The sequence below is a fragment of the Gadus morhua genome, chromosome 12 (assembly GCF_902167405.1).
Source record: "Gadus morhua chromosome 12, gadMor3.0, whole genome shotgun sequence".
Lineage (NCBI taxonomy): Eukaryota > Metazoa > Chordata > Actinopteri > Gadiformes > Gadidae > Gadus > Gadus morhua.
The window spans coordinates 4,119,799-4,145,395 of record NC_044059.1 but is presented as its reverse complement, the minus strand read 5'-3'; the positions used below and the strand labels follow the sequence as shown (position 1 = coordinate 4,145,395).

Below are 25,597 nucleotides of genomic sequence, written 5' to 3'. Positions count from 1 at the left end.
TTTTAACTGTGAAAGAGGAACATTCACTTTCCAAACAAGTTCCTCTTGGGGCAAGATGGAGGTTTAACATTGGCGTCGTCTTAAAGGGGAAGTCACATTTTTCTTTTTCCCTCACCGAGAAATAAATAAAAACACATCTGCAGATGCAATGGACCATCCAGATGGTCCTGTTTTTTAAAGGCGAGAAACATGTAGAACTCACGTCTCTATTAAACACTTAGCAGTAGAGAGGACCGCATCTCCTGTGTTTAATCTCAAGGCTCCTTCAGATTCCCAGATTCCCTACACTGGGAGCTGCCCAGTACAAGCACAGTCTTCTACTAGCGGAAACTGGGAGCAGCCGCCTAGAAACACAGCCGTGTGCTAGGGGACACTGGGAGCGGTATAGTTGTGGCCTTGTATACGGGTAGACTGAAACCAGAACAAATACACATGTCTGACAGACAAACAAACAAACAGTGGGGTGACACGCGCCCTTCTTCTTGCAGGCAATAAATCATCATCAAGGGCTAGTAATAGGTTGAACATAAATACTCATAGTCAACTCAGCCTGGAATAGATTCCTCAAATTCATTCCTGGAGACCACTCTATCCAGGAACATGTATTGCGAAGACGAAGCTTAAAGAGTCCTTTGTTGACCTGTAAACTTTATGGGGTAATAAAGGATGTCTCATCTGATAATCTGAGAGGGGGGGGGGGGGGGGGGCTGCGGAGTCCAAGTGCCCAGGGGCCCACTATCTCATAATCCATCTATGGGCCTGTGTCGCCCTTTGACCTAACTGATCCTAAAAGACCATCCAGTCCGTTTAACGTAAGAAAGCGGATGGCATTAGGGAGCTCACGTTGTCGTGGCCCCATGGCCACGCCTTGCTCAAACCCAGTCCACAAATCTTTACTACCCAGCAACCCTCTGATATGTGGGAAGCTACAGGGTCACAGGTCCATCACTCGGGCCCCTTGCAGAAGGTCTTAAGAGTCTCACCCGCGCATAAATAACTGTTCCCAAAGCCCAGCATGTCTACCAGTATCGTTTCAATATCCCAGATGTTCTTGGAAGATACCTTGACATTTTCTGAAATGAGCTCACTTCTGATGACTTGCAATGTATCTGTGCATCATTGACAGAATATACAGTTGTACCCCTTGGGATTACGACCTTTTTTCATGGGGATGTTTGCCTTATACTTCTAAACATAGAACATGTCCCAGAGGCACCAAAATCCTGAGCCTTCCCTCCCAATGGACCAGGTAACCACATCCAGACAACCTCTGAAAACACTTGGGCATCGTTTTAAATAGTCTTTAAAATACGCAAATAGCCATTCTATTGTCTGCCTGCCAGCCACAACCATGAGGACTTCCATACTATAAACGGCTGTTTTTTTTTTTTGATGGACCTGGCAGCTACGATGCTAACACAATAATGCATTTCACTGGTGAAGCTACTGGTAATACTCAGTAGGAAGGAACCAGCCACTGGGCATGCTCAGTAGCTACAGGAAAGCCCCTCAAGGCAGCTGACACTTGGCTGACTAAAGTGTCTGCCTCCTTCTGAGCCTGTCTTGCTCTCTATCTGTCTCTGGCTCACACACACCCCCCCCCCCCCCCCCCCAACCCCAGCCTCCCCCCCTCCACACACAAATAAACTCACACACACACACACACACACACACACACACACACACACACACACACACACACACACACACACACACACACACACACACACACACACACACACACACACAAACACACAAACATGTAGAGTACATCCCGTATGATGAAGTACGCAGAGGGATGTCTTCATGCATGATGTATGACACACGTGTCATGGTTTTCCTCTATCCCCCCCCAGCCCCAGCAGCAGATCTCCTTTCCCTTCTGGGAGACCAGGAGACGGTTCCTGGTGACCATTTGCTCAAAGTTGTCCAGCAGCGAGGGAAGCTGGTTCTGACTGGTTCTCGCCCTCGCTTCCTGCCAACACCCCGCCCAGCACCCCCACCACTTCTCCTCTCATCTCATCTCCTCTAGACAGAGTAGAGCTCAGTATTTTAACCATCAGCTACAGCCATCACCTTCCATCATTCATAGGCTACATTTTAATGAAGACGTTTTGGTGGGTTGCGCCAACAAGGTACAATAAAAAAGAATGTAGGACGAAATTAAACTAGAGAAATCAGAGTTGAGTAAATCCACGTTTTTTTTAAATAGGTTATGACCCATTTATGAAAACGCAATAGCCTACTTCAGAGGTAATTTCATAATTTTAGATAGGCTATGCTTTTAATTTAATTTATTTTAAGGTATGAATATGTCCAAGTAAAATATTATTTATCATTTCTTTATTTAATATTAGACGCTTGTAGCCGAAGCGATTTACAACGGTTGAAACACACATTCCAATCCCACGATGACGGCGGGGTCAACAATGCAGGGCGACAGCCAGCTCGTCGGGAGCAGTCAGGGTAGCCACAACTCGAACCCGCTCTGTCTATGATCATTTTACATTATGATATCATATTTTGTAGTGGAGTTTAATTAGACCTACAAAGTCCACCAATGCTCGAGAAACAAAACGAGGTAGGTACAAATGTAGCCTACACCTATTATAACGATGAGTCGTTATAGCCTACGCAATAAAACAATAGCCTATGGCTGTCAAAGTACAGTTTATTGATTATTTATTATGCTCAGAACCAACTTCAATCGATCTACATGTTTCTTCAGAAGATACAGTATCGTTTTTGTGGCAATCAACGCAACTCAGTGAAAGTGAAAGTACCGAATCGACACTTTCATTTCCCAGGAAGGCAGCGAAGATTCACAGCAACTGTCATTCAGAACATAAGCCTACGTTGGTAGACGCTCAGACAACAGGTATAGGTCAGGAATACACTATTAATCTTCTACCTCTCATCAATATGCCGTTTGTAGTATTCTCTTGATTGTTTGCGGCATAACATGTTTATGTTATGTTATGTTATGTTATTGCAACGCTAAATACAGCATTGTAGGGCAGAAGTTTTTTGGAAGACAGTTAATTGGGGTTTCTGGATGCCTGGACGCCATAACGCGTCAGCAGGGAATGAAGCTGGAGTAGGCCTTGTAGCCTACATTAACAGAAATGAAGAAGGACAACTAACTGAAAGGTTGTAAATCAACGTGTGTCATCCAATCTGGAATAGGCCTAATCGTATTTGTTTTTGTTTTTTCAGAATGGCGTTCTCTTTTGGCGGGGACAAACTGGAAAGGTCAAATGATGTTCCCATAACCTCAAATTTCGCTGGTTTCTCTTTAGCTGGGCCTAGCCCTGCTCAGAAATCCAAACCAACTACAAAAGTTAAAGGTGAGTCTTACACGTCTACTATGTTTGTATGGATCTCCACAGACCGGTATTGTCCTATTAAGACAAGAAGACACGTTACAATTAGTCACATTCCCTGGTTGACAAGGCTTAGATTTTAGCAAATCAGAATAGTCTATATGATACTTGATATGTGTGCCATGGCAGCAAAAAGGATGAGAAATGTTCTGAGGTATTACGTTAAGTTTAGACTAGGCTTCCTCCATCCCAGGTTCCTCTGACTCTGGAGATAACCTGGAATCAACCTTCCCGGAGTTGTTAGTGAAGTCTTTGAGAGATATTCAGTGGACGGATGAGTAAGTGAAAACATAAATTCCTTATATAGTTAAATCAACATTTTTAGTTTACCTACTCCCCATTTATCATTATGCCATTGAATAATAGTTATAATAATAATAATAATAATAATAATAATAAGGATGATAATAAATAATAATAATACAAATAATAGTAATAGTAATACTACCAACAATAATGATAATAATAATAATAATAATTAAATTACTAATAATTGCCTATAAAATAAATTAAATGTTTATACATTGATATAAAACACCAAATAAGCTGAGATCCTTGTGATCTCTTGGCCATAACACATGTTTTTCCTCAAATCTCGATTTGCAGCCACAAGCAAGAGCTGATGTCGAAGATCAGTTCGTACAAAACCAGCAGTGGGGCGCCAGCCCGCGTGCTCCTCCTCGGTCCCGTGGGTTCTGGGAAGTCCAGCTTCATCAGCTCGGTCCAGTCTCTCTTCTCAGGAAGGGTCCTGAACAATGCCATGGTGGGCTCATCTATGGCCGGATTCACCAAGAAGGTTGGAAAGAACCAGAATACAGCAAAGTTCAGATGCACCCCTTGACTGTAAAAGCCAGTATAGTTTCATCCTATTTTGAGATCTATTGACATGTGGATCCAATATAAGATATCTGTGTTTCTTGTTATGGATTGGCTGCCGTTCAAGGTTAATCGTGAAAACAAGACTTCAGTTTGAATCTCTTTTCCCTAACAGCTGCAGTCCTTCACTATCCAGGGTAAGAAAGGGGAGTTGCCTACGGCACTAACCATGTGTGATGTCATGGGTCTGGGAGAGGGGGAAGGCACCGGAATCAGTTTCTATGACATCCTGGCTGTCATCAAAGGCCACACCCCCGAAGGACACAAGGTGAGGGGGGAAGCCTGGGTAGGGCTAGGGGGCTGGTTCAAAACAGAACCTCAACCAGGAACAACACCAAACGCATTGGTAAATTAACATACGAACATGAACCAACATCAAACACACTTACATTAACGACTTCAAAGACACTGACATTAACCAACCTCAAACACACCAAAGGCATTGGTAAATTAACATACTAACAATGAACCAACAACAAACACACTCACATTAACCAACATCAGACATACTAACATTAACCAACTTTCATCAAATTAACATTATCAAACATCAACACACTCACATTAAGCAACATTAAACAAACAATATTAACCAACATCAAACCACTTACATTAACAAACATCAAGCATGCTAACATTAACCAACATGAAGCTTACTAACATTAACCAGCAACAAAGACACTCGCAATAACTAACATCACACACTTACATAAACCGACATCCAACACACTTACAGCCAGGTCCGACAGGCCTAAAGATGTTGTCAGAGGCCAGAAAATGTTTGGAAATCACCATGTGGTGGTGTCCCATGCGTTCTGCTGACTCTCTGGTCTGCACGTGTGCGCTGCCGTGGCTGACCTGTAGTTCAGCGCCAGCCATCCGCTGCACCCGAGCACCGCGGGCTATCTGGAGGAGCCCAGCCTTGCAGACAGGGTGCACTGCGTTGTGTTTGTGTTGGACGCCTCCCGGCTGGCCTCCTACTGCAGGGGCCTCAGAGGAACCTTCGAACAGCTCCGCGATCACATCAGTGAACTGGGTGAGTTCCTCCCACCCCCAACTCAGGGCCGTAGCTAGGGGACCCAAAAAATCGCCGCACACCAAGCCATCCATATCATCCCCACACTCACACCACGCCAACTGAATTCGGCTTTATGAATTTCCCTAATGGTAATTTAGTTAGGTTGCCACTGCCAGACATTATTATCATCTGTTGTGTAACTTACACATGTCTTTTTTCCCCAGCAAAAACAATCCTGTCTTCATATGCGCTTGTGCTTCACCAGGGGTTCACCAGGTGACGCTGTTAACACACATCGACAAGGTGTGTGCTATGACAGCAAGGGACGTGAAGAATGTATACGAGAGCCCAACCGTCCAGCAAATGGTGAGAGAGAGAGGGAGAGAGAGAGAGAGAGAGAGAGAGAGAGAGAGAGAGAGAGAGAGAGAGAGAGAGAGAGAGAGAGAGAGAGAGAGAGAGAGAGAGAGAGAGAGAGAGAGAGATAATATATAGTGTGTATAATGTGTGTGTATGTGTGTGTGTGTACATGTTTGTAGATGTCCAAGGCAGGGGAGATGCTGGGTATGTCCACCTCCTCCATCATGCCGGTGAAGAACTACTCCAGTGAGCTGAAGCTGGACAGCAACACAGACACCCTCCTGCTGTCGGCCGTCGATCTAATCCTGGAGTACGCCGACCTGTACTTCCAGGCCCAGGCCAGTGAGGGCCCCAAGAAAAACTGAAATAATTCAGAGCACCACATCGTGGAATATGGCTCCACTCATGGGATAGAGAGAAAATGCCTTCCTTTAATTTTTAAGTTTATAATATTCTTGCTAATTGTTTTAAAGGGTTTTTGTAACTTTTTTAGTAATTTTTATATCAAATACCAGGGATTAATAAAGTGCATCTTATATTACAAGTATGACAACAATAAGAATAATGAGGAAGCTTATTGTGTTTTTGGTTTGAGCATTATGTAATAACCCTTAAATAATACTGACCATTCTACTTACATGTTGGTTCAGATTCAGAAAAAGTGTGAATTTTTAGTGTCTAATCAAATCTAGTAGCTAGGCTAGCTGAGATAGTGCAGCCAGGAAACTAGCCTCACCTCTCTTTCTAAGTAAATGAATACAAACGGGAGGCAAATGATGGATGAACCCTTGCTCAGCGTTGAATGAAAAACAACATGGTGTGGGTGAACTTCAAAAGGTATTATTGGAAGTCTGTACAGGAATTACATATTGATCAGGACTCGTTGGTGCTTCCGTCACGTGCAAAAATTTAAATTCGACCTTGCACCACGCCGACAGTACCTGAATTTGTGATGTAATTAATGGGAAAGAACAGAGTAAAACTTTGCAGCAGTCTTCAGTTATGTGTGTTATTCAGTGCGTGTATGGCCACTCTCCAATTCTGTGCTTGAATTTGTGGGTTTTATTTGCATCACTTTACCTAAACCACGCTTGTTTCCTATTGGGCAGCAGTGTGCCAGTCCAAGCTGGGGTAGTTAAGATCAGTTGTCTGTCTGTCTGTCTCTATCTTAGCGTAGAGTGATTGTGAGGGTTTTTGTGTGTGTGTGTGTGTGTGTGTGTGTGTGTGTGTGTGTGTGTGTGTGTGTGTGTGTGTGTGTGTGTGTGTGTGTGTGTGCGTGTGAATTGATAAGGGCTCCTTGATAAATAAGACTGTGTCTCACAAACATCCCTTAAGTTCTCCCCATTAATTCCCAGCTCCACTCTGCTGAGTCAGAGAACACAGACAGACAGACCGACCGAGAGATGGACTTAGAACAGATGGAGAACAGACAGCGAGAGTGACAGAATCAAAGACTGGCAGAAAATGACAGCCAGACAGAGAGAAAGACAGACTGGAAAGTGAAAGACAGACAGAGGGAAAGACAGACCAGAATTCATGGTCCAAAGATTAACATCTCTAGTTATAAATCATGAACTGGCACTTTCTGTGTAATTGCACACAGTCAAGTCTGCACTCTGCACTAGACCTTTACCCGCTCTGTCACAGTCTTTAAACGTCCCTGATGTCACTTCCTGCTGGCCTCAAGGCTTTACCTGCAGGACAAATAGCATGATGTCGCAGAGTGAACAACACCAAAACACTACCACTTGACACAAATAAATTCAAAACCATGACACCACACAAAGCACCAAAAAACACAATTGCACTACATGAACACAAAACAGAACATCTAACAACTACATGATGCCACCACATCACCACTAATGTCTTAACGTCGCAACAGCTGGATAATAAAGCCATCAGGGTATTCTGACCAAAGTAGGGCCTGTAGCGTCGTATCAAACTCCCTTTGACCTCAAACTGACACACACACACACACACACACACACACACACACACACACACACACACACACACACACACACACACACACACAAACTTCCACACAAAGCAGCACTCACAACAACAGCCTCAACGATCACCACCAACTCATTGAAAAACGTCTTGGCATTAGGACGTACTGGAGTATTAAAAACTATAGACTGACGTCCCTCTGCGTTGAAATATAGATTCGACTGGAGAATCGATGTTGCATGTTTTCTTCAGTCATTGGGTAAATCAACCCCTCATGTGCCCGAGGGTGAGAGTTTGAATCTGTTGAATATGTAAAGGTCTATAGCGCCCTCCACTGACCCCAACAATAATAACCGACAACCATACTGCAGAGTAGGCGGTCTGGGGTGGCAGCATTACTAAATCAATATTAAACACCTAAACATTTTTCTAAGGCATTAATTGTGATTCGATGTGTTCAAATGTATAATATAGGGATATAATAAAGGTGTGTTGGTCACAGATGGTTACTTCCATATTACCTCCAACGACTATTACCTCCAACCATTTTAATTTGACCCCGGCTGGGATGAATTGGGAATTTATTTAATTAAAATAATTTCCACAACCAAAACAACCTTTTGGTGGTTGTGTCACACTTCTCTTTTGTGTTGTGATTTATAAATGACTCGGTGTCCATCATTTCTTTCATGTTGTGGTTTTTTGTTTTGTTTTTTCACAATTTAGCACATATCACACACATACCCCCAAACACAGCCAAATAACATCGCACAAAACAGCAGGGACAATACAACTAAGAAAGAAAGAAAGGCAAAAAATAAGAAAGGCAAAAAATAAATAATAATAATAACAATAATAACTACGCTACCATAGTCTGTGGGTTATCCATTATTAATTTTTGTAATTTTATGTTCTCTTTATAATTCAGTGCTAAGGACCATGTGGATATGAAATCTTGCAGTCTTGAATGCTGTTTACTTGTAATTTCTTCAACGGGCAACAAATCTATTATCCGCTCAAGCCATTGACCCATGGTGGTTCCTGACTGGGAGATCCATCTAGCAAGTATACTTTCCTTTGCAAAATAGGAAAACATTGTAAACACACATCTTGCATAAGGAAACTTATTTTTCACATCATAATTCAACAAATATAGCATAGCTCCAAAGCACAGTTACACATATCTTGAATTGCATTATGGATCTTCTCCCAAAAGGAGTAAACGGCTTTACAATACCAAAATAAATGCATAAATGTGATTCGATTCCACATTTTCTACAAATAGGAGAATTTGTATCATGAAACTTATTAAGATTCACTGGAGTTATATAGTATTTATACAGGAATTTATAATGAGTTTCTTTGACTTGAATGTTTGTAATCAAAGGTGAGGAAATTCAGTGCACAGAATTAACCCTTCTTTAGCGCTGAACTTCTTTTTAAGCTCTAGTTTCCAGATTGTTCTCAAAGAAGAGAAGGAGTTCTGGGAACTTCAAGACAAAATACTATACAAATAAGATATCTTTCTCTTAACAAAGTAGCAGAGATAATAAATTGTTCAAGCTCAGTGGGATAGTCTAAATTGTCCCTTTTCATGTAAAGACACAATGATATTACAAACTTGCAACGTATTTAAAAATATTTGATATTCTGCACAAATAGCAGCAAAGGATTGCTAGGGAATGCTACCCAAAGATAACTAGTTTCCAACTTCCAACTATATTTCTAACTTGGCAGGCCCAGTAGTACCATAGGAAATGTGGAAGTCCTAACTCCCTTTTAAACATGACTTTGTTAAACTTAATCCTTAGGGATATGTTGTTCAATATACATTTTGATTATACATTTTGATCTATTGATTAGCTTAAAAAAAGAAAAGGGAATATAATATCGCAACATATTGAAAGCATTAATAAACTTAAATATATACTCATTTTAATGACATTGATTTTCCCAATAGGGACAGAGGGAGAACAGACCAAGTCTGAAGTTTCTTTTTGCATTTCTCCAGCAAAGGGTTATAGTTTTATAGTTTGTCCAAGGCGGGTGTCACTTGCACTCCAAGATATTTAAAGCCATATACTGACCAAGAGATGGGGCATTCAACAAATACAAAGATAAGTAGAATATTAATAATAATCCCTTCTCGTTGCACCAACCAGGTTTGCATTAAGAAAATGTAGGCCTAGTTTAAGACTAGAGATAAGAGTTTGGTCACACACACACACACACACACACACACACACACACACACACACACACACACACACACACACACACACACACACACACACACACACACACACACACACACACACTTCAATAATAAATGCATTTAATGAATAATGCATTCCAGCGAAAATAAGTGAGCAAATTCATCACTTTAATTTACCAGGAAGTCAGCGATAAGTCACACCTACACCGATCCTTCGGACAAAGAAAAGCCTACGTTGGTAGACACTCAACAGGTATCCTCATCCCGCAACAGGTAGGTAAATGGAACACAGAATTTACCTACTGTTTTTCATCAATATGAACAACGGTTGGTGTATTTATTTGCCAGATTTAATGTTTAGATACGATTTTTCAGACTTGGATCCAGCTCCCTCAACTTTTTCACGAGGATAAACTGAGGATAACTACAAACGGTTAGTCAAACACATCTACTACATTTGTAAAATAACAATAGTTTCCTCACAGACTTATGTCCTTAGGCAAAACATTCAAGGGGGCAGATTACGTTGACTCGTCTTTGATCTTTTCTCGTCTTTGATGATGTGCAACCAAATAACCTTAATAATTTCCCCAATGCCGGCCAAGAGGGCACTTGTGAGTCCAAACGTGTGGGTGGGTTCAGGCCCCACCTGTTCTCAAATTGCAACCATGCCTTAAATAATAAAGTTTGTTCAGCCATCACCTCTAAAAAACACATCTTGTTTATATAGGTTCCAGCCTTTCAGCCGTCATTCTCCCACAAGTTTCTGCAGTCAATTTTCACAGCATCAAGAGTCAGCCCCCTCCCAAACACGATGGGTTCATCAAAGACATTGCTGGGGTAATGGTCTATACACTCCTCGTCTTCCTCCTGCCCTTCCTCCAGTACACTCTGCTCCGCCTGTGAGGCGATGTAGCCGGTGGTGGTGCCCGTGTCCTGGGAGCTGTGAGTGTAGTCTGAGCTGTCTGAGGCCTGGGCCAAACTCTTGAGGTAGGGGGTCTGCGGCTCCGTCCCTGAATCCCAATCAGGCCGAAGAACAGAGGAGGCGTCGGTGGGGCCCTCGCGGCGGCCCAAGTCTTCGTCGTTCTCCTTCTGAATCTCCATGAATTTCACAATGACTTCCTCTTCTTCTGAGGAGAAGTCGCTGGGGTTCACGTGGAGATCCATCTTGCCCTTCAAGGAGTCAACAAAGAAAAATTATTTGTATAGTGTTGGGCCGCAATAATTAAATGTTATCGTCTTTGCATGGACTGAGGATATAGACTTATCGTGATACCTAGTTCTATTTTCCAATTGAATTATGATGAGAAAATATGCACTTCAAATCATAAAAATACGTTTTTTTTTATATTTGAGTGAAAGGAAATTTATAAAGTTAATTACCAAAATGTCAGTACATTGCCATCAGCCTCTATGGAATGACCCTCAATCAGACGATTAGATATTTATCAATATCGTGTACAGTTTCATGATAAAATGTGATAATCCATTTTATTAATTCAGTGACATACCTTGTTATCTGTAAAGGACTTTGCCAACTTGCTATTGCTGGGATCTGGTACATCTTTCAGTGATATTAGAATCATCTTCAGCCTACAGAGTAGGATACCAATTGCACAGAGACATGAGGCGGAAATTATATAGCAACACATGGCCCCATCAATGTGTTGCTCTAAAAACTAGATCTTAGGGGTAAGAACAAGCTGCTCCTATTGAAGAGTCGTTGGAATACATTCATTACCTTTGCCATCTTGCTAGCCACTTGAAGAGACAGACCAGAGGAACTATGAACAAAGAGGCTGCCAATAACAGCCAATGGAGTGGGTTTGTTCCCTCTGAAAGAGTGAAAATTAGGAAAACATGTAAGAACACATGTTAACCAATGACATGTAGACCCAGAGATACAAAGAAATGGGTTCAATGACATGGTCGCTTAACCCTCAGATTACACCAGGGAGAGCTATGGTCAGTGTGGAACAAATCTAACCGCTAAAAAAACGAATTGAAAGGAGTTGACTATATAGCAGCAGCATGGGGCTTACGTTGGATGATAAACTTGATTGTTTCCCCACGGGGTCCTTCGCCTTTTTCTGTCCAGGCTGTCACCCAGACTATGTAGGTGTCTGGAGGCAGATGGTCGATGGTGTACTGATGCTCTGATGCAGGGACATGGTCTGCAACGCACAACCATATACAACACACAATGACATACATCCTAGATGGAAGGATTATTTCTTCAATTATTTGTAAGTGCTGTACACAAGGTTCAAGTGACAACAATGCAATTATCAACTCTTTAAATTAGCCACATACTGTTTTACAAAATTGAGAAAGTCGGGGAAGGTCTCAAGGGGGGGGGGGGGGGGGGGGGGGGGGGCAGCCGGGTCATGGAGTGGGGGTGGGGAGGGTGTGTTATGAAGCCGCTGGTTTGGTGGTGCATTCCCCCATCGGGTGCCGAAGAGGAGAAGGTGCAGAGCTGGGTTTTGGTGGACGGACTAGCACGTGAAGAGGGGGGTGGTGAATGTAATACGGCAGTCGCTTGGTGCGAGAGGTCAGGCCACTTTCATCTGTGCACTAGCGCTGCAACTAAACATTATTTTCATAGTCGATTAATAATGAAAAGATTTCTGATGATCTATTTAGTCTATTAAATGCCGTTAATAATTGTAAATGCCAGAGTTTCCAGAGACAAAAGGATGCCTTATATGTGCTCTGTTTATCTGACAAGCAGCCAAGAAGAAGTAAACTATCCACTAAACTAGAACCACAGTGCGGTGTGCGCTACGTCATGGCTTTATCGTTCGGTCCCTGGGCATTATACTCACACATGTGCTCGGAGTCCTTGTTGTTTTTTACGTAGACGGTGTAGTTGCGGATACACCCTCCACGCTGACGCCAGGGAATCTGTGTCCAGGTCAAGGTCACCGCCTGGCCCTCACCGTCCCTGTTGACCGACGGCGCACCTGTTGGCACTGTAAACCAAAGAGCTCCTCGTTCACATGACTCACTGGAAAATCTAATTTCAAACCGCAGACAGAAAGGGTTTTAAAAAAGGCATATGTGTTGCTAGAACATCTGTTTGTTATGGAGCCAGTTTTTGTCATTTTTAACATGATCATTTAAAAAACCGATTCTTTTATTTGACTAAAAGTCCTATCAAACAGAAGTCGAACGGCATTCCTTTAAAAAAAATTCCTGAGGCGTCATAAAACAGGAGGTTGGGGCGGGACAAAGCTCTTCAATAAGTGTTTGGGTTTGTGAAAATGGTTAGGGTAGAGCTTAGCGTTGATATTTGAATACCTCCAAAACAAAAGCTAGCCGTAAAACCCCATGATATGAGTAACAGAAGATAACAGAGCAATGTAATTGGACAAAATACTAGTCAGTTCAACACCAGTACCGGCACACATACATTACTTGGAGAAAATATATGAAAATTAGCTACATTTATATCTGTGTTTTCTCTCATTTTTGTTGGAACATTAACAAATCGCAGGTCTGTACTATATTAGCAGTTAACAAAATGTATTTGTTTATCCAAAGTGACAAGGTTTTATACCTTAGGGATGATTTACTTATACAGTTTAATTTATTTAGTTTTACCAATCACAGCCTCTACCTTATGAGGTGGGTGGGGCCTGGCATAGTGGCTGCAAGAGACTTCTGCTGGGAAGGCCGCACTTACCTGACACTAGAGTGTTGACACCAGTAAAACTGGCCTTGCCCAAAGCGTTTTCATAGAAGACATACACCGCTCCATCATAGCACTTATTTGGATCAATCTCTGCAAACCAAAAGAGAATAATTCATTCAATTATTAGGCTGAGAAAGTGAAACAACACGTTTTTGCAGTGAGCATGTAAGCATCTCTTCCTTGTCACCTGTGATTACTGCCTGACTCTCTGCGCTGGACAGTCGCATCCATTGGAGCTTTTCAAACTGCTGGTCTTGCAGATACCACTCAACCAGATAGCCAGTGGATTGTAATGTATGGTCTGCCTTTCTCCAGTAGAGGGAGACGTTGTCCTTGCTTTCAGTGACATGCAACTCTTGAGGGGGCTGAGCTGAAGATGGAGGAGTGGGTAGTTGAGATGATAGTTCAGGGGTCGGCAACCCTAGGCACGCGTGCCACCACTGGCATGGGGCAGCATAATCATTGGCACACTTAAAAAAAAATAATAATAAAAAAAGATATATATATATATATTTTTTTTTTCTTATTAAAAATTTAAAAAAGTATTAACAATTAAAAAAACAGAAAGCAGTGTTCTGAAATGGGATCAATTAATAGTTTTTAAACCTATGTTGTGAGTAATAGAAAAGAAAATATTGAAAGTATTGTTGCAAGTGGTTGCTGTATGCATCGCCTTCACATGGTTTTGCATAACTGTACATGTCTTAAAGATATTGATGTGGACGGTTTCAACATTCTCATATATTCTCGTTTTTTACATTTCTCACAGTGGAAATAAGTTTTTCAATGAGTTTCTGAAAATTGTGTTTTAAGATGGGACATATGTAAGGGATAATGTATAGAACGCCGGTCATTATCGAGAAAATAAGCCCCCACCGGGTGAACAGGACACCGACGCGCAGCGGAGGTGTCTTGGTTCGCCATGAAGGGGCTTATTCTATCTGCTGTTGATCAGCAGATAAATAGTCCGCCCAAGACGTTGACGTCGTCGCTTAGCAACCGACAGCGCTTGGGTTGATACATATCCCGCTTATTACATTGACAAATTACCGGACTACGTGCAGAGTGATACCAAAGGCAAAAAGTCCTTTTGTTTACTTTGATAGCGGTCATTATTCATCCGTTGCCAATGAATTATCAAAAAATAATTGACCGCCGGAAGTTGTGAAGTGCCCTTGCAAGTGAACGGAACGTTGAAAAGACCCGTGGAATAAGTAATTATAATTTGTAAGCCCATGTTGCAAATATAACAACCAAAAAACATTTCATATGTTGATGCATGATTGTGGACTATATGAAAATAGTACAATTCCAGGTCTTCTGGAAATGTTTTTGGTCGCTGTGTCATAATTCAGCTTCATTTTTTATATATTGTTGCCTAAGGCACACTCATTAACGAGAAAATGTCAAACTGGCACTGCATGTTGAAAAGGTTGTTGACCTCTTCATTGAACATGAGTCTATGATGTAAGGGTTACACTGACTGATTCATTTTACTCCACAGTACAGTGGTATTGTAGTAATTTCTAAATAATAAAAACGATGAACTAGGAAAGAGAGACGGTATAAAGGCTTCATTGCAAAAATAATTAAGCAAGCACCTCACCTGTTTTGAAAAAGGAGGGGACACGGGCCGGAGGGGAGGAGCCTTTGGAGTTGTATGCAGACACCGTCACCAGGCAACTTACACAGGACTGGACTGAGAAATGTGCGTCGTTGGCACTGACATTGTGTGTGGTTCGGCTTTCCGTGTGATTGTCATTTATATGGACTAGGTATCCCAGCACCCTCCCTCTGGCCTCAGATTCATTCAGCGACTGCAGGGACAGAAGGACGTTCATTGTATTTTTTGCAGTAGGACCACACTGCAGAAAGCGTGCATTTGTCAATTGACGTTTGCTAAATAAACAAACATGGAGCATAAGTATGAGTGTTTTTCTTTCCAGTGTTTCCCACTGACTACGGGCTTCTTGCAGTACAATTTGTGTAGCAAAGTGGTGATGGCACTTATTTCTCAACCACTGCATTTGATTATATCTTTTTTTTTCACATTTGCATATGAGGTAGTCAGCAAAAGTTCCAGATTACTTTTTTATTGGTATATCTGAGGTAAAAATTAAACTCCCAAAAAGTATTCATAAAAAGGAGAAATAGTAATGCAGATGGACGGTAATGCATTTTAGGGACTGCTTTTCGTGTAAACTGAAACAGCCATTTCGTCTGGTTTTCAGTAGCCTCTCTTGCTATGACTAATCAGGTGTGTGTGTGTGTGTGTGTGTGTGTGTGTGTGTGCGTGTGTGTGTGTGTGTGTGTGTGTGTGTGTGTGTGCGTGCATAGGGTGATGTGGTGTGGTGTGTACGTGTGTGTGGCTGTGTAAGCGTGAAGCCACAAAAGTGGTTAAGGGCTGACCTTTAATTTCTGTGGAAAATGGTAAGAACAACAACCATAACTAATGCTTTGGCTACAGCAATGGAAATGTGTGCAAACCAACAATGTTCTCTAAACCAGAACTAAACCCAACCAAACTATACTATGCAACTATAGTAAGACCGCAAATACGTCAAACAAGTTCTTAAGATTCAATGTGCACAAGGCCAAGAGGTTGAAAACACTTACCTTCCAGTAGACAGTCAAGATGTTCGGTGGAGAAGTGGCCCTGGCAAACCAGATGTCAAGTTCCTTGTTGGGAGCTGCAAAACGACAACACTCACTGTCACACTAGCTGATGGAATGCAGCTCCATTTCTGTTGGAGCCAATCATTTTCTTTATGTGTTATTTTGTCCCATGGCTCATACAACTGTTAACAGACAATAAGGTTTATTCCTATGTAAACTTTGAGCATTTAAGACTTGAGAGGAAGGGAATGATGATTTTCCCGTACACAGAATTAAGCAGGTCTGTTTGACTGATCAACATTTTTACATTTAAGTTTGTGCACTGCATTTGAAATTTGAAAGTGGCGTACTAGGTCATATATTTAGGGAAAAGGTAAGCTTTGAGCCGTTTTTGCTTGTCATAAAGTCTTCAAAATGTTTTTTTCTTATTAATTAGCAACGAGAAAGCCCAACATCCAAATCACCCATGGGAAACTTTTGCAAAATATTAAGCCATAGCTGATCAAACACATTTGGTTAAATACAAACAAGCACAAACAACAACCTGCCAGACTGAACAACTAGTGCTTCGAAATAGAGTGACTCTACTGTGCTGTATTTACAAGGGGAATTACAAAGCGGTATAATGCGGTCTGAAAAGGTCCCAAGAATGTGAGACCATGAAATTAAAGTGAAAATACCAAAAAATACTAAATGTGGGCCTCCAGCCATTGTCAAGCCACAGCGGCAGGCTATCACTTGCCTTCCTCCTGAGTCCTGTTTTGGACCAGTGTGCTCCAGTCACTCCAGAGTCCACTGTTCAGCTTGGCTCTGGCTCTGAAGGAGTAATTCCTGGATGGTTCTAGAGAAAGGACGGAGGGCAGCTCAGATGAGGTGTTCAGCCAGTCCTGAAGACAACCACACGACAAACACAATGTTATTCACTGCTGGGCTTAACTGTCGGCCTAGTCATGTTTAAAAATAATGGTGAAAATAAATGGAAGGCTGAGAGTGAGTAAACGCTTTGGTAACAATGACAGTACAGTTGACATACCAATACATTTAATCCCTACAGTTAAACTTGGACTTTTTACACGGCCACTTGCATTCTGAGGAGCATTTTCCATGTCATGGTCGAAAAAATATGAATAAGCAAGATTTGACGACTCCTATATTAGTGGCATTGCTTCAACCAAGGGACGTGTGGCATATACATTAAAAACATTATGATAAGGACTCTGGTATACATCTCTGCAAGGTCTTTTGCGAGAGCGTTCATTCGCATCATAACTTTTAGGGCTTTTGCATCAAAGCGTCCATTTTTGGTCATTGTTTAGTAATCAATCATGAAATGATTGATCATTATGGGGACTAACAGGTTACAGTATGTCAATATTTATTTAGGATTTGACAGTACTGCAGCTCTCTTCAGTCTTCTTAATAAGGCCAAGAATTGCCATCCAAAAGAAACAAATGATGCATTCTTATGTACTAACGAGCCCTCTAACAAACATCGGATCTTACAGAGTCTGGATGTGTGGGATGTGGGATACATACCTCCTCTGCAACCAACAGATCCGTAACATCCCTGTACTGGACCTGTAGGTGGACCTGTAGGTTGACCTTCAGGGAGTGGCCCCAGGTGATGTTACAGGACCTCGAGGAGCACTCCACTAGGTTCAAAACGGGGGGCGAGGGCTTCACTGTAGGAATAACAAAAAAAAACAGAGCTAATCTCAGACGGGGACAGACCACTAGTCAATATAGTGAATACCGCACCAGAGAGCAGGTTCTCAAATAAGAGGTGACATCAACCATCAGATCGAATATCCCCCCTGACGGGTTAGAATAGATAAACAACCATACGACTACACGAATACACTGCTTGTAACTGTAATCCCACCCGATTCTAAAAATGACCACAATCTTAGGTGATCTTGTTTCTTTTTAGCTGATTACAGTTAGGTGTAGGATTAAGCAATTCACTCGAAAAGAGAAATTCTTTGAACCCAATGTGGTTTTCGAAATTGACTCATCCTCTCGTATATCCGCTACTAGCTTGGTCAAAACTGTCAATGAACATGAACATCATTGCAAACACTGCAGTGCTCCGTCTCTCATATGGTTTGAAGAGGGTGATGAGTGGGTGTGGCTTCCATACCGATGTCGCTGAGAGTGAAGTTATAGGTGTCAGACTCTGACCGCCCCAGCACGTTGTGGGCGAGGACTTCCACGGAAATCATCTGGACAGAACTCTCTACCATCAAGTTAGCCCTGAACGTGAACGACCCTGGGCCCTCAATGGACCCAGGGCGAATCTCGGGGATGGCCTTGGGTTTTTTGGGCTGAGACGTCACCCTGTGACACATGAGGTGTTCATCAGTCAAGTGAATACACTGAATCCATTAATAGTGACAGGTAACTAACTGATTATCGCAACTGGAAAACCACATAATACAAGTGTGCCTTTTACTGTTGAGCAGCTGATAGTGATGAGGCATTAACTCACCGTAGAGTAGAATTAGGGTGTAGATAGGTTTTCGTCAAGCTTTTCCATCTACACTCCACAAAACCATGTGTTCCGTTACTCTTTTCTTCACTCTTTATGCACGTTGGGGCTCCATGTTTGCCTGGTGGATCTATAGCAAAACCCCAAAACATGGAGAAATCCAAACCCAGTTAGGTTGAATAAAAGGGAAAAACAAACACGTTTCTCAACAGGGTGTGACAATGCGAATAAATAAGATTCGTTATTATGTTACGTTCCTTAAATACGTTTTTGTGTTGAGATAAAAGCAACATGGACTTTCATAAACTATCACAAAAAGAAATTCGACAATGTTATATGACTGTGTGTGTCATTAAAGTATCAATTCCACCAAGAACAATAACATGGCAGTTATTTTAACTGTCAGCAAGCAACAACCGTTGGGGAATAGGCCTGCTAAAGATTGTTTCAAATAATATACTTACATCCTGCACGAATATCGATTCCACAGAGATAGCGTTCGAGCTTGCACTGGCAGCTATACGTCGCACTGTTTGTTATGTTTACAGCGTCAATGTACACGGTGGACGAATTATGACGTTCGTATTGGCGCAAGTTATCGCTTAAATGCACTTCAATCTCGCAGGTGGATGGAAATGTGCAGAAAATCTTAAAACTGGAGCCTCGTTTCACAACTTCTCCAGCGCTGGACCAGATCTTGCATGTTTCAGAGCCTGGAAACGGAGCACAAGTAGAGATGTTCAGCTTCACCTGCTGATGTCAGTTATCCCATTTGCAACTTACGTTGGCTTTAGATTTAGCAACAATTGTGGAGATATCATGTTCATAATAATAAAAAACTGGACGGATTGACAGCTATTAGATAGCTGGAGTAGGCTACAAAAGCGAAATACTGCTTGTTAAACAAGGATTCATGGCGAGGCTTTAACTGTGTTCCAATTATTTCCATGTGAAATGTGCAACTTTGACTCAACGTGCGATTATTTCGATGCAAAAACATTTGAAAGTGAAATGTAGGGCGGCCTTTACATTAATTAATAATCTGTCTAAACGCTATGACGAGTTGATTCTCACCTGTAGAACAATGCACAACCAGCGCTGTGACTATGCAAACGCACCATGTTGGGAATTTTGGAGCCATTCGTTGACCCGCGACGTAGTTCCTCTTCAGGGGTTCCCAAATGACCACATCACCAAGTTAACAAAAGTAGGCCAGCTGACAAAGTCAAATAAAACATAATTTATTCCTTAGTTAAATCATTTGGGTGCCATGGCAAATCAAAAAAAATTAAAAGAAGACACAAGGACATATACTGATGCTGAACAAACAGCAACATCACACCAATGATACGAGAACAATCATTTCCAAACAGTATTATAGTCTATAACATATAATGATGTAATCAATGATTATCTATATTCCTACACTTAAAAGGAAATGAACAGCGTTTTAGAGATCCGTTAAATCAGCCAGAATATACACATATAGGCTTACAAATAAATACATATTTAACACTTGCCAAACCATTCGCTCGTCCCCTGGAGCGCTTCCTGTCTTGCCTGTTTGGTCGCGAGAACCATGGATGCAGGCTATGTCACTTGGGACCCGAAGGAGCTTTCTATGGTGGACTGCCGTCTCTCAACGAAAGAGAGACACAGGGTGTTGTTTTGGCACGTATCGAACAATCTATCTATCGGCAGGATATGCCTTTAGGACCCTGAAGAGCAGGGGAGGAGGATGTGCAAGGGGTGAGCACACGATTTGAGCCTTCCCTTTTGCACCAAACTTGGTTTCGGTGGTTTGCTGATCAGATATCCTGACAAGCTTGGGGCTTCCATTTGGCAACTGGATAAGCAACTAATTAAATATGCATTATTATTTTTGGTTAACTTGGTTGTTATTAAGGGTCTGGCAGGCATCATCATTTGGGCCCGGCCCGTGTGATGGAGGCTAATGGGTCTCTGTGGGGGTTAGACCGTTGTGTTTTGTTTACAATTGTGGGGGTGGTCTTTATTTGATACGTTTTTTTCCCCCCCTCTTATTCTTGATGTTGTTGGTGAGTTGGTTGCATGCTGCCAGGCCTAGCAGCTGATCTGGGATCCGTTGACAGTCCCAGTTTTCATCCCCATTTAAGCCCTCTTAGATATTTTTTTTGATTTCATTCAACCAGAGGCGGACTGAGTACACAGCTTCCTTACTTTAGTAAAAGTACAGATAGGCCTACCCCTTGCTAGATTTTACTCAAGTACAAGTGAAAGTACTACAGTCAGATCTCTACTTAAGTAGAAGTACTGAAGTACTTGTTTTTATCAAGTTTGGGGAAGCAACAAATTGAGGGTTTCCGTGATTTTTCTTTTCTCCTTTTATTTTTTATTTTTTAGAAGAAGTAACGGGTACTCACGGTTATGGATAGATATGTAGCGGAGTAAAGAGTACAATATTTGCCTCTCAAATTTACTTGAGTAAAGTCATGAGTGCTCCCCAAAAATGATACTCGAGTAAAGTACGGATCCCTCAAAATTGTACTTAAGTACTGTACTCAAGTAAATGTACTCCGATACTGTCTGGCTCTGCATTCAACATTATTGTGCCCTTCTTGGGTAGACTTTAAGTTTAGATAATGTGTTAAATAAAATATTATAACCTTTTGTGACATCAACCTCTGGTGTTGTCAGGCATCTAATGCATGAGTAAGTTTGTTATCAACAATCGCACAGATATTACATCGTTATAACTAGTGAATACACTTAATCATATCTATCTATCTATCTATCTATCTATCTATCTATCTGTCTGTCTGTCTGTCTGTCTGTCTGTCTGTCTGTCTGTCTGTCTGTCTGTCTGTCTGTCTGTCTGTCTGTCTGTCTGTCTGTCTGTCTGTCTGTCTGTCTGTCAGTCAGTCAGTCAGTCAGTCTGTCTGTCTGTCTCACTGTCTATTTGTCTGTCTGTCTCTCTCTTTCACTATATCGTTCAATCAATCCATGGATTGAACTATCTATTGAAGTGGATAAAACCCCACACTTTAACTAATTTAGAGAGGCCGAGAAATACAAGGTTTGAAAGATAAAGACTTTATTATCACTTGCAGAGGAGCTATAACAAAACCTTAGTTGGTCGGACAAAGAACTCCTAATCAGGAATCAGGCTTCAAGTTTTAGGCTTCAAACTGTGTGGCTTCCCCCTACATGCACTCTTTCCTACATTATCAATTGCTTATGTCATGTTGATCAAAATGTATTGTAATGGGACTCTATTGAATAGTCTCAGCCCCACAACATTTAGGCATTAGTTCATTGCATAAGTCTTTGCATGCAAAATGGTTGAACAAGTTGTCATAATATGTCAAGCATATTTCTATACATTTCCATTAGACTTTTTTTCTAAATCTGTCCTGAATTGGTAAATTGATACCAGGTGAATCTTGACTTTCTCTAAAGAAGGGAAATGTGTGAAGTGTTAGATCAACCAGTTTACTGAAATAGCTCAAAGGTGCATCTCCTCAACCATGAACTGGCAAGCATATATATAGCTGGAGCACAACACAATGTTACATTGTCTGAGGATTTGTGGCCCAACAGACAGGAACGTCAGGAGGTGTTGGAAGACCGCACTGTAATTCCTACAGCAATGCATGTACAGTTTACCCTAAGGAGATTTTCCTATGTTCACATTTCTAGCAATGACATGGTCTGTCAACAAATTACAGTACAAACAGTCAAAGCGTAAATGTGAATCTTGTCCAGTCTCTTGCAATCAATCTCCCACATACACTAAGGTGTAACTTACAATTTACAATAATTGTCTTCAAAACTTTAGCCATAGTTTACATCAGAACATCCCTCCAGAGTACACTGTAATATTGACAACATGACTAAGCAATTTGACTGTCTTATCCGTAGACAATGACACAAGGACTTGTCATTCTGATGGCACTGACATGTTCATTGAAACAGATATTTACTTTTGAAAGAGGAACTAAGTATTTTGAGCAAGAGACTGGCTTTTGCAGGTAATCTATGGTGTTTTGCTATTTGAACACATTGTTTTGAGAAATGCACTTGCTGCTTTGCAAATTTCAATTCTGATCTGAGAAATGTACCAAAGCGACTGAGAAAAACTGTAACGCAAAAGGCAAGGAACGCGGGTAACACAGGGAACACAAGTAACACACAGGACACAACACACAACAAACTAAAATGATCCGAAAAGGAACAAAGGAAAGACAAGGGCTTGAATATTAAACACACACTGGGCACGCAAGGAGTAACAGGTGAAACAAATTAGGGGAGGGAGCAGTAGTCACACAGGAGGGAAACTTGACCGGACATGGGGAGAAACAAGACAGAGATACCAAAGTAAAACAGGAAACACACCAAAACAAGACAAGGAAACCGAGAGACCACGACAACATCAGAACATCCCTCCAGAGTACACTGTTATATTGACAACATGACCAAGCAATTTGAATGTCTTATCCGTACACAATGACACACAGAGTTGTGCATGCTTAGTTACAGTTTTTCTCAGTCGCTTTGGTACATTTCTCAGATCAGAATTGACATTTTTCAAAACAGTAAGTGGATTTCTCCAAACAATTCGTACAAATAGCAAAACACCATGGATTCCCTGCAAAAGCCAGTCTCTTGCTCAAAATCCTTAGTTTGTTTCTCAAAAGTAAATATCTGTGTCAATGAACATGTCAGTGCCATCAGAATGACTAGTCCTTGTGTCATTGAAGACAATTATTGTAAATTGTAAGTTACACATTAGTGTATGTGGGAGATTGATTGCAAGAGACTGGACAAGATTCACATTTACACTTTGACTGTTTGTTCTGTAATTTGTTGGCAGACCATGTCATTGCTAGAAATGTGAACATAGGACAATCTCCTTAGGGTAAACTGTACATGCATTGCTGTAGGAATTACAGTGCAGTCTTCCTACACCCATGATGTTCCTGTCTGTTGGGCCACAAATTCTCATTCTCACGCAGCCTCACTCCTCTTCCTCTTCTTCTTCTCTCTGGCTGTTGACCCCGTCCAATTCCTTGTCCTTCCATTGTCAGACAATGTAACATTGTGTTGTGCTCCAGCTATATATATACTTGCCAGTTCATGGTTCAGGAGATGCACCTTTGAGCTATTTCAGTAAACTGGTTGATCATTGGTTGATCTAACACTTCACACATTTCACTTCTTTAGAGAAAGTCAAGATTCACCTGGTAGCAATTTACCAATTCAGGACAGATTTAGAAAAAAAGTCAATGGAAATGTATAGAAATATGCTTGACATATTATGACAACTTGTTCAACCATTTTGCATGTAAGGAGTTATGCAATGAAGTAATACCTAAATGTTGTGGAGGTGAGACTATACAATAGAGACCCATTGCAATACATTTTGATCAACTTGATATCAGCCATTGATAATGTAGGAAAGAGCAGAGAATCGTACATAATCATTTGCATGAATGTACCAAAGCATTGGCAACTTGTTCAAAGAAATGAGAAACTGCTTTTTTGATGTGCACAAGTGACAAAATGATGTGAAGATTGAACAGGTAGTTTTGAGAATTTCAATTCTGATCTGAGAAATGTACCAAAGCGACTGAGTAAAACTGTAATTAAACGGATCTGTATTTCTACTTGTCTCTCTATCTATGTACCTATTATCATTATTTTAATACTAAGCTGTTTATCATTGTTATTTCCACAAGCACATGGTTGCTCTTGTCAGGGACTCATCCCACCTCCTCGTTAGTCCTATCGGAATAGTTTTTCACAGACATACATTGACATTGCATCAAAACTGACGACAATAAGAGGCTAGCTAATGACCATATGAAGGCCACGTAATATAAGTCGTGTCAATAATGAGAAGCTATATTATTTAACGTGATGGAGAAGGACTCGGTTCGATATTTTTGGTGGGGAAGCGAGACACTTATCAGGAAGTGGAATGATCCGTATGGCCTAGTTTTTCGCTGGGAACCAGAGAATAAACCTAGCAAAAATGCCAATCAAGCTGAAAATGTATTTATACAGACATAGTGTTAAAATGAACGGAAACATCTCTGCCCTCTTACAACAGGCCTGCCAAATCAGCCATTTCTCCCATCATCTGGTCTGCAGTAGCCAATCAACAACTTCCTCTGAAATTATGTTATGTTGAGGGGAAGGTGCCTGGAAGCTCTCTCATTCCGTAAGAGATCGTTCACTTAGGAACCCTGGGGGCCATCCTGGGACTGTGGGCCCTGTGCTGGGTCCCTTCCCAGTCCGAGGTCCTCCTGGGGGAGGGTCCTTTCCCAGAGGCCTAGAGGCCTTTGGGACTCTCCCTCGGACTGTAGACCGTTGTCCTGGGAACTAAACCCTAACCCTTAAACCAAACCCTGACCCTAAAATGAAAACCCTAATCACAAAACAAAACACAACCCTTAAGCCTAAATCCAAGAAAAAAATATCATGGGTTAAGGTTCTCCTAGTCTCACCATCGCCTCATATCTACAGTCTGAGGTGGCTTGGGGAGGGTGACTGTAAGTGTGTAATTCGTGATCACAAACTCGGCCAGCAGTAGTAAACTGTAAATAAGTGTCTATAAAGGCTTCAAATCAACACTGTGTAGACTGGCCACTGTAGCAATACACATTTAAATTCAAATCCACACACAATTTAAATGTCCTCGGGGAAGCCTTGTCTTGTGACGACATTGTCAAAAGCATTTATCAACTCAGATCGGTCTCTGTAATGTTTGTTAGAAATGGTTTACTTATGACCAGTCGTCTTCCATTCTAAGGCCAAGCTAGAGCCCAACAGGAACAAGCCGACCAACTTAATACTGAACTAATGTGTGTATCATGCGACACAATCTGTGGCTAGGCACTTGGGTCAAAAATAGCAAATTTACCCTTAGTTTTCATAACCCTAAATAACACATTTGCAAAGTAAAAACAGGAAATTCAGTTTTTAAAAGGCACACAACAGCGTTTAGACAACA

At 41.5% G+C, this 25,597-nt stretch overlaps 2 protein-coding genes across 9 annotated transcripts; one reads left to right on the top strand and one right to left on the bottom strand.

Moving 5' to 3' along the window:
- The first annotated feature begins 1,904 nt into the window (after positions 1-1,904).
- Positions 1,905-6,633, top strand: ifi44g (interferon induced protein 44g). 6 transcript variants are annotated; one of them, XM_030372472.1, is made up of 9 exons: positions 2,391-2,581; positions 2,808-2,884; positions 3,217-3,347; positions 3,577-3,661; positions 3,990-4,179; positions 4,375-4,527; positions 5,124-5,295; positions 5,543-5,643; positions 5,814-6,191. In XM_030372472.1, the coding sequence occupies exons 3-9, from the start codon at positions 3,218-3,220 to the stop codon at positions 5,997-5,999; spliced, it is 1,017 nt and encodes a 338-aa protein (XP_030228332.1). In that variant the 5' UTR covers positions 2,391-2,581; positions 2,808-2,884; position 3,217; the 3' UTR covers positions 6,000-6,191. The 6 variants fall into 6 exon arrangements, with proteins under 6 accessions (XP_030228330.1, XP_030228332.1, XP_030228331.1 ...); XM_030372471.1 differs by having other exon boundaries at positions 2,393-2,581; positions 2,729-2,884; XM_030372474.1 differs by having other exon boundaries at positions 2,394-2,581; positions 2,808-2,878.
- Positions 6,634-8,271: 1,638 nt separating this feature from the next.
- Positions 8,272-20,344, bottom strand: il12rb2 (interleukin 12 receptor, beta 2a). 3 transcript variants are annotated; one of them, XM_030372468.1, is made up of 16 exons: positions 20,124-20,336; positions 19,678-19,819; positions 19,068-19,316; positions 18,604-18,733; positions 18,256-18,452; positions 17,652-17,797; positions 16,858-17,002; positions 16,116-16,189; positions 15,106-15,316; positions 13,687-13,869; positions 13,491-13,589; positions 12,631-12,777; positions 11,848-11,979; positions 11,547-11,640; positions 11,317-11,398; positions 8,272-10,978 (listed from the first exon to the last, which is right to left on the bottom strand). In XM_030372468.1, exons 2-16 carry the CDS (start codon positions 19,742-19,744, stop codon positions 10,547-10,549), a joined length of 2,388 nt encoding a protein of 795 aa, XP_030228328.1. In that variant the 5' UTR covers positions 19,745-19,819; positions 20,124-20,336; the 3' UTR covers positions 8,272-10,546. The 3 variants fall into 3 exon arrangements, 2 of the variants coding, with proteins under 2 accessions (XP_030228328.1, XP_030228329.1); XM_030372469.1 differs by having other exon boundaries at positions 20,129-20,336; XR_003978883.1 differs by having other exon boundaries at positions 10,839-10,978; positions 11,189-11,398; positions 20,124-20,344.
- Positions 20,345-25,597: the final 5,253 nt, after the last annotated feature.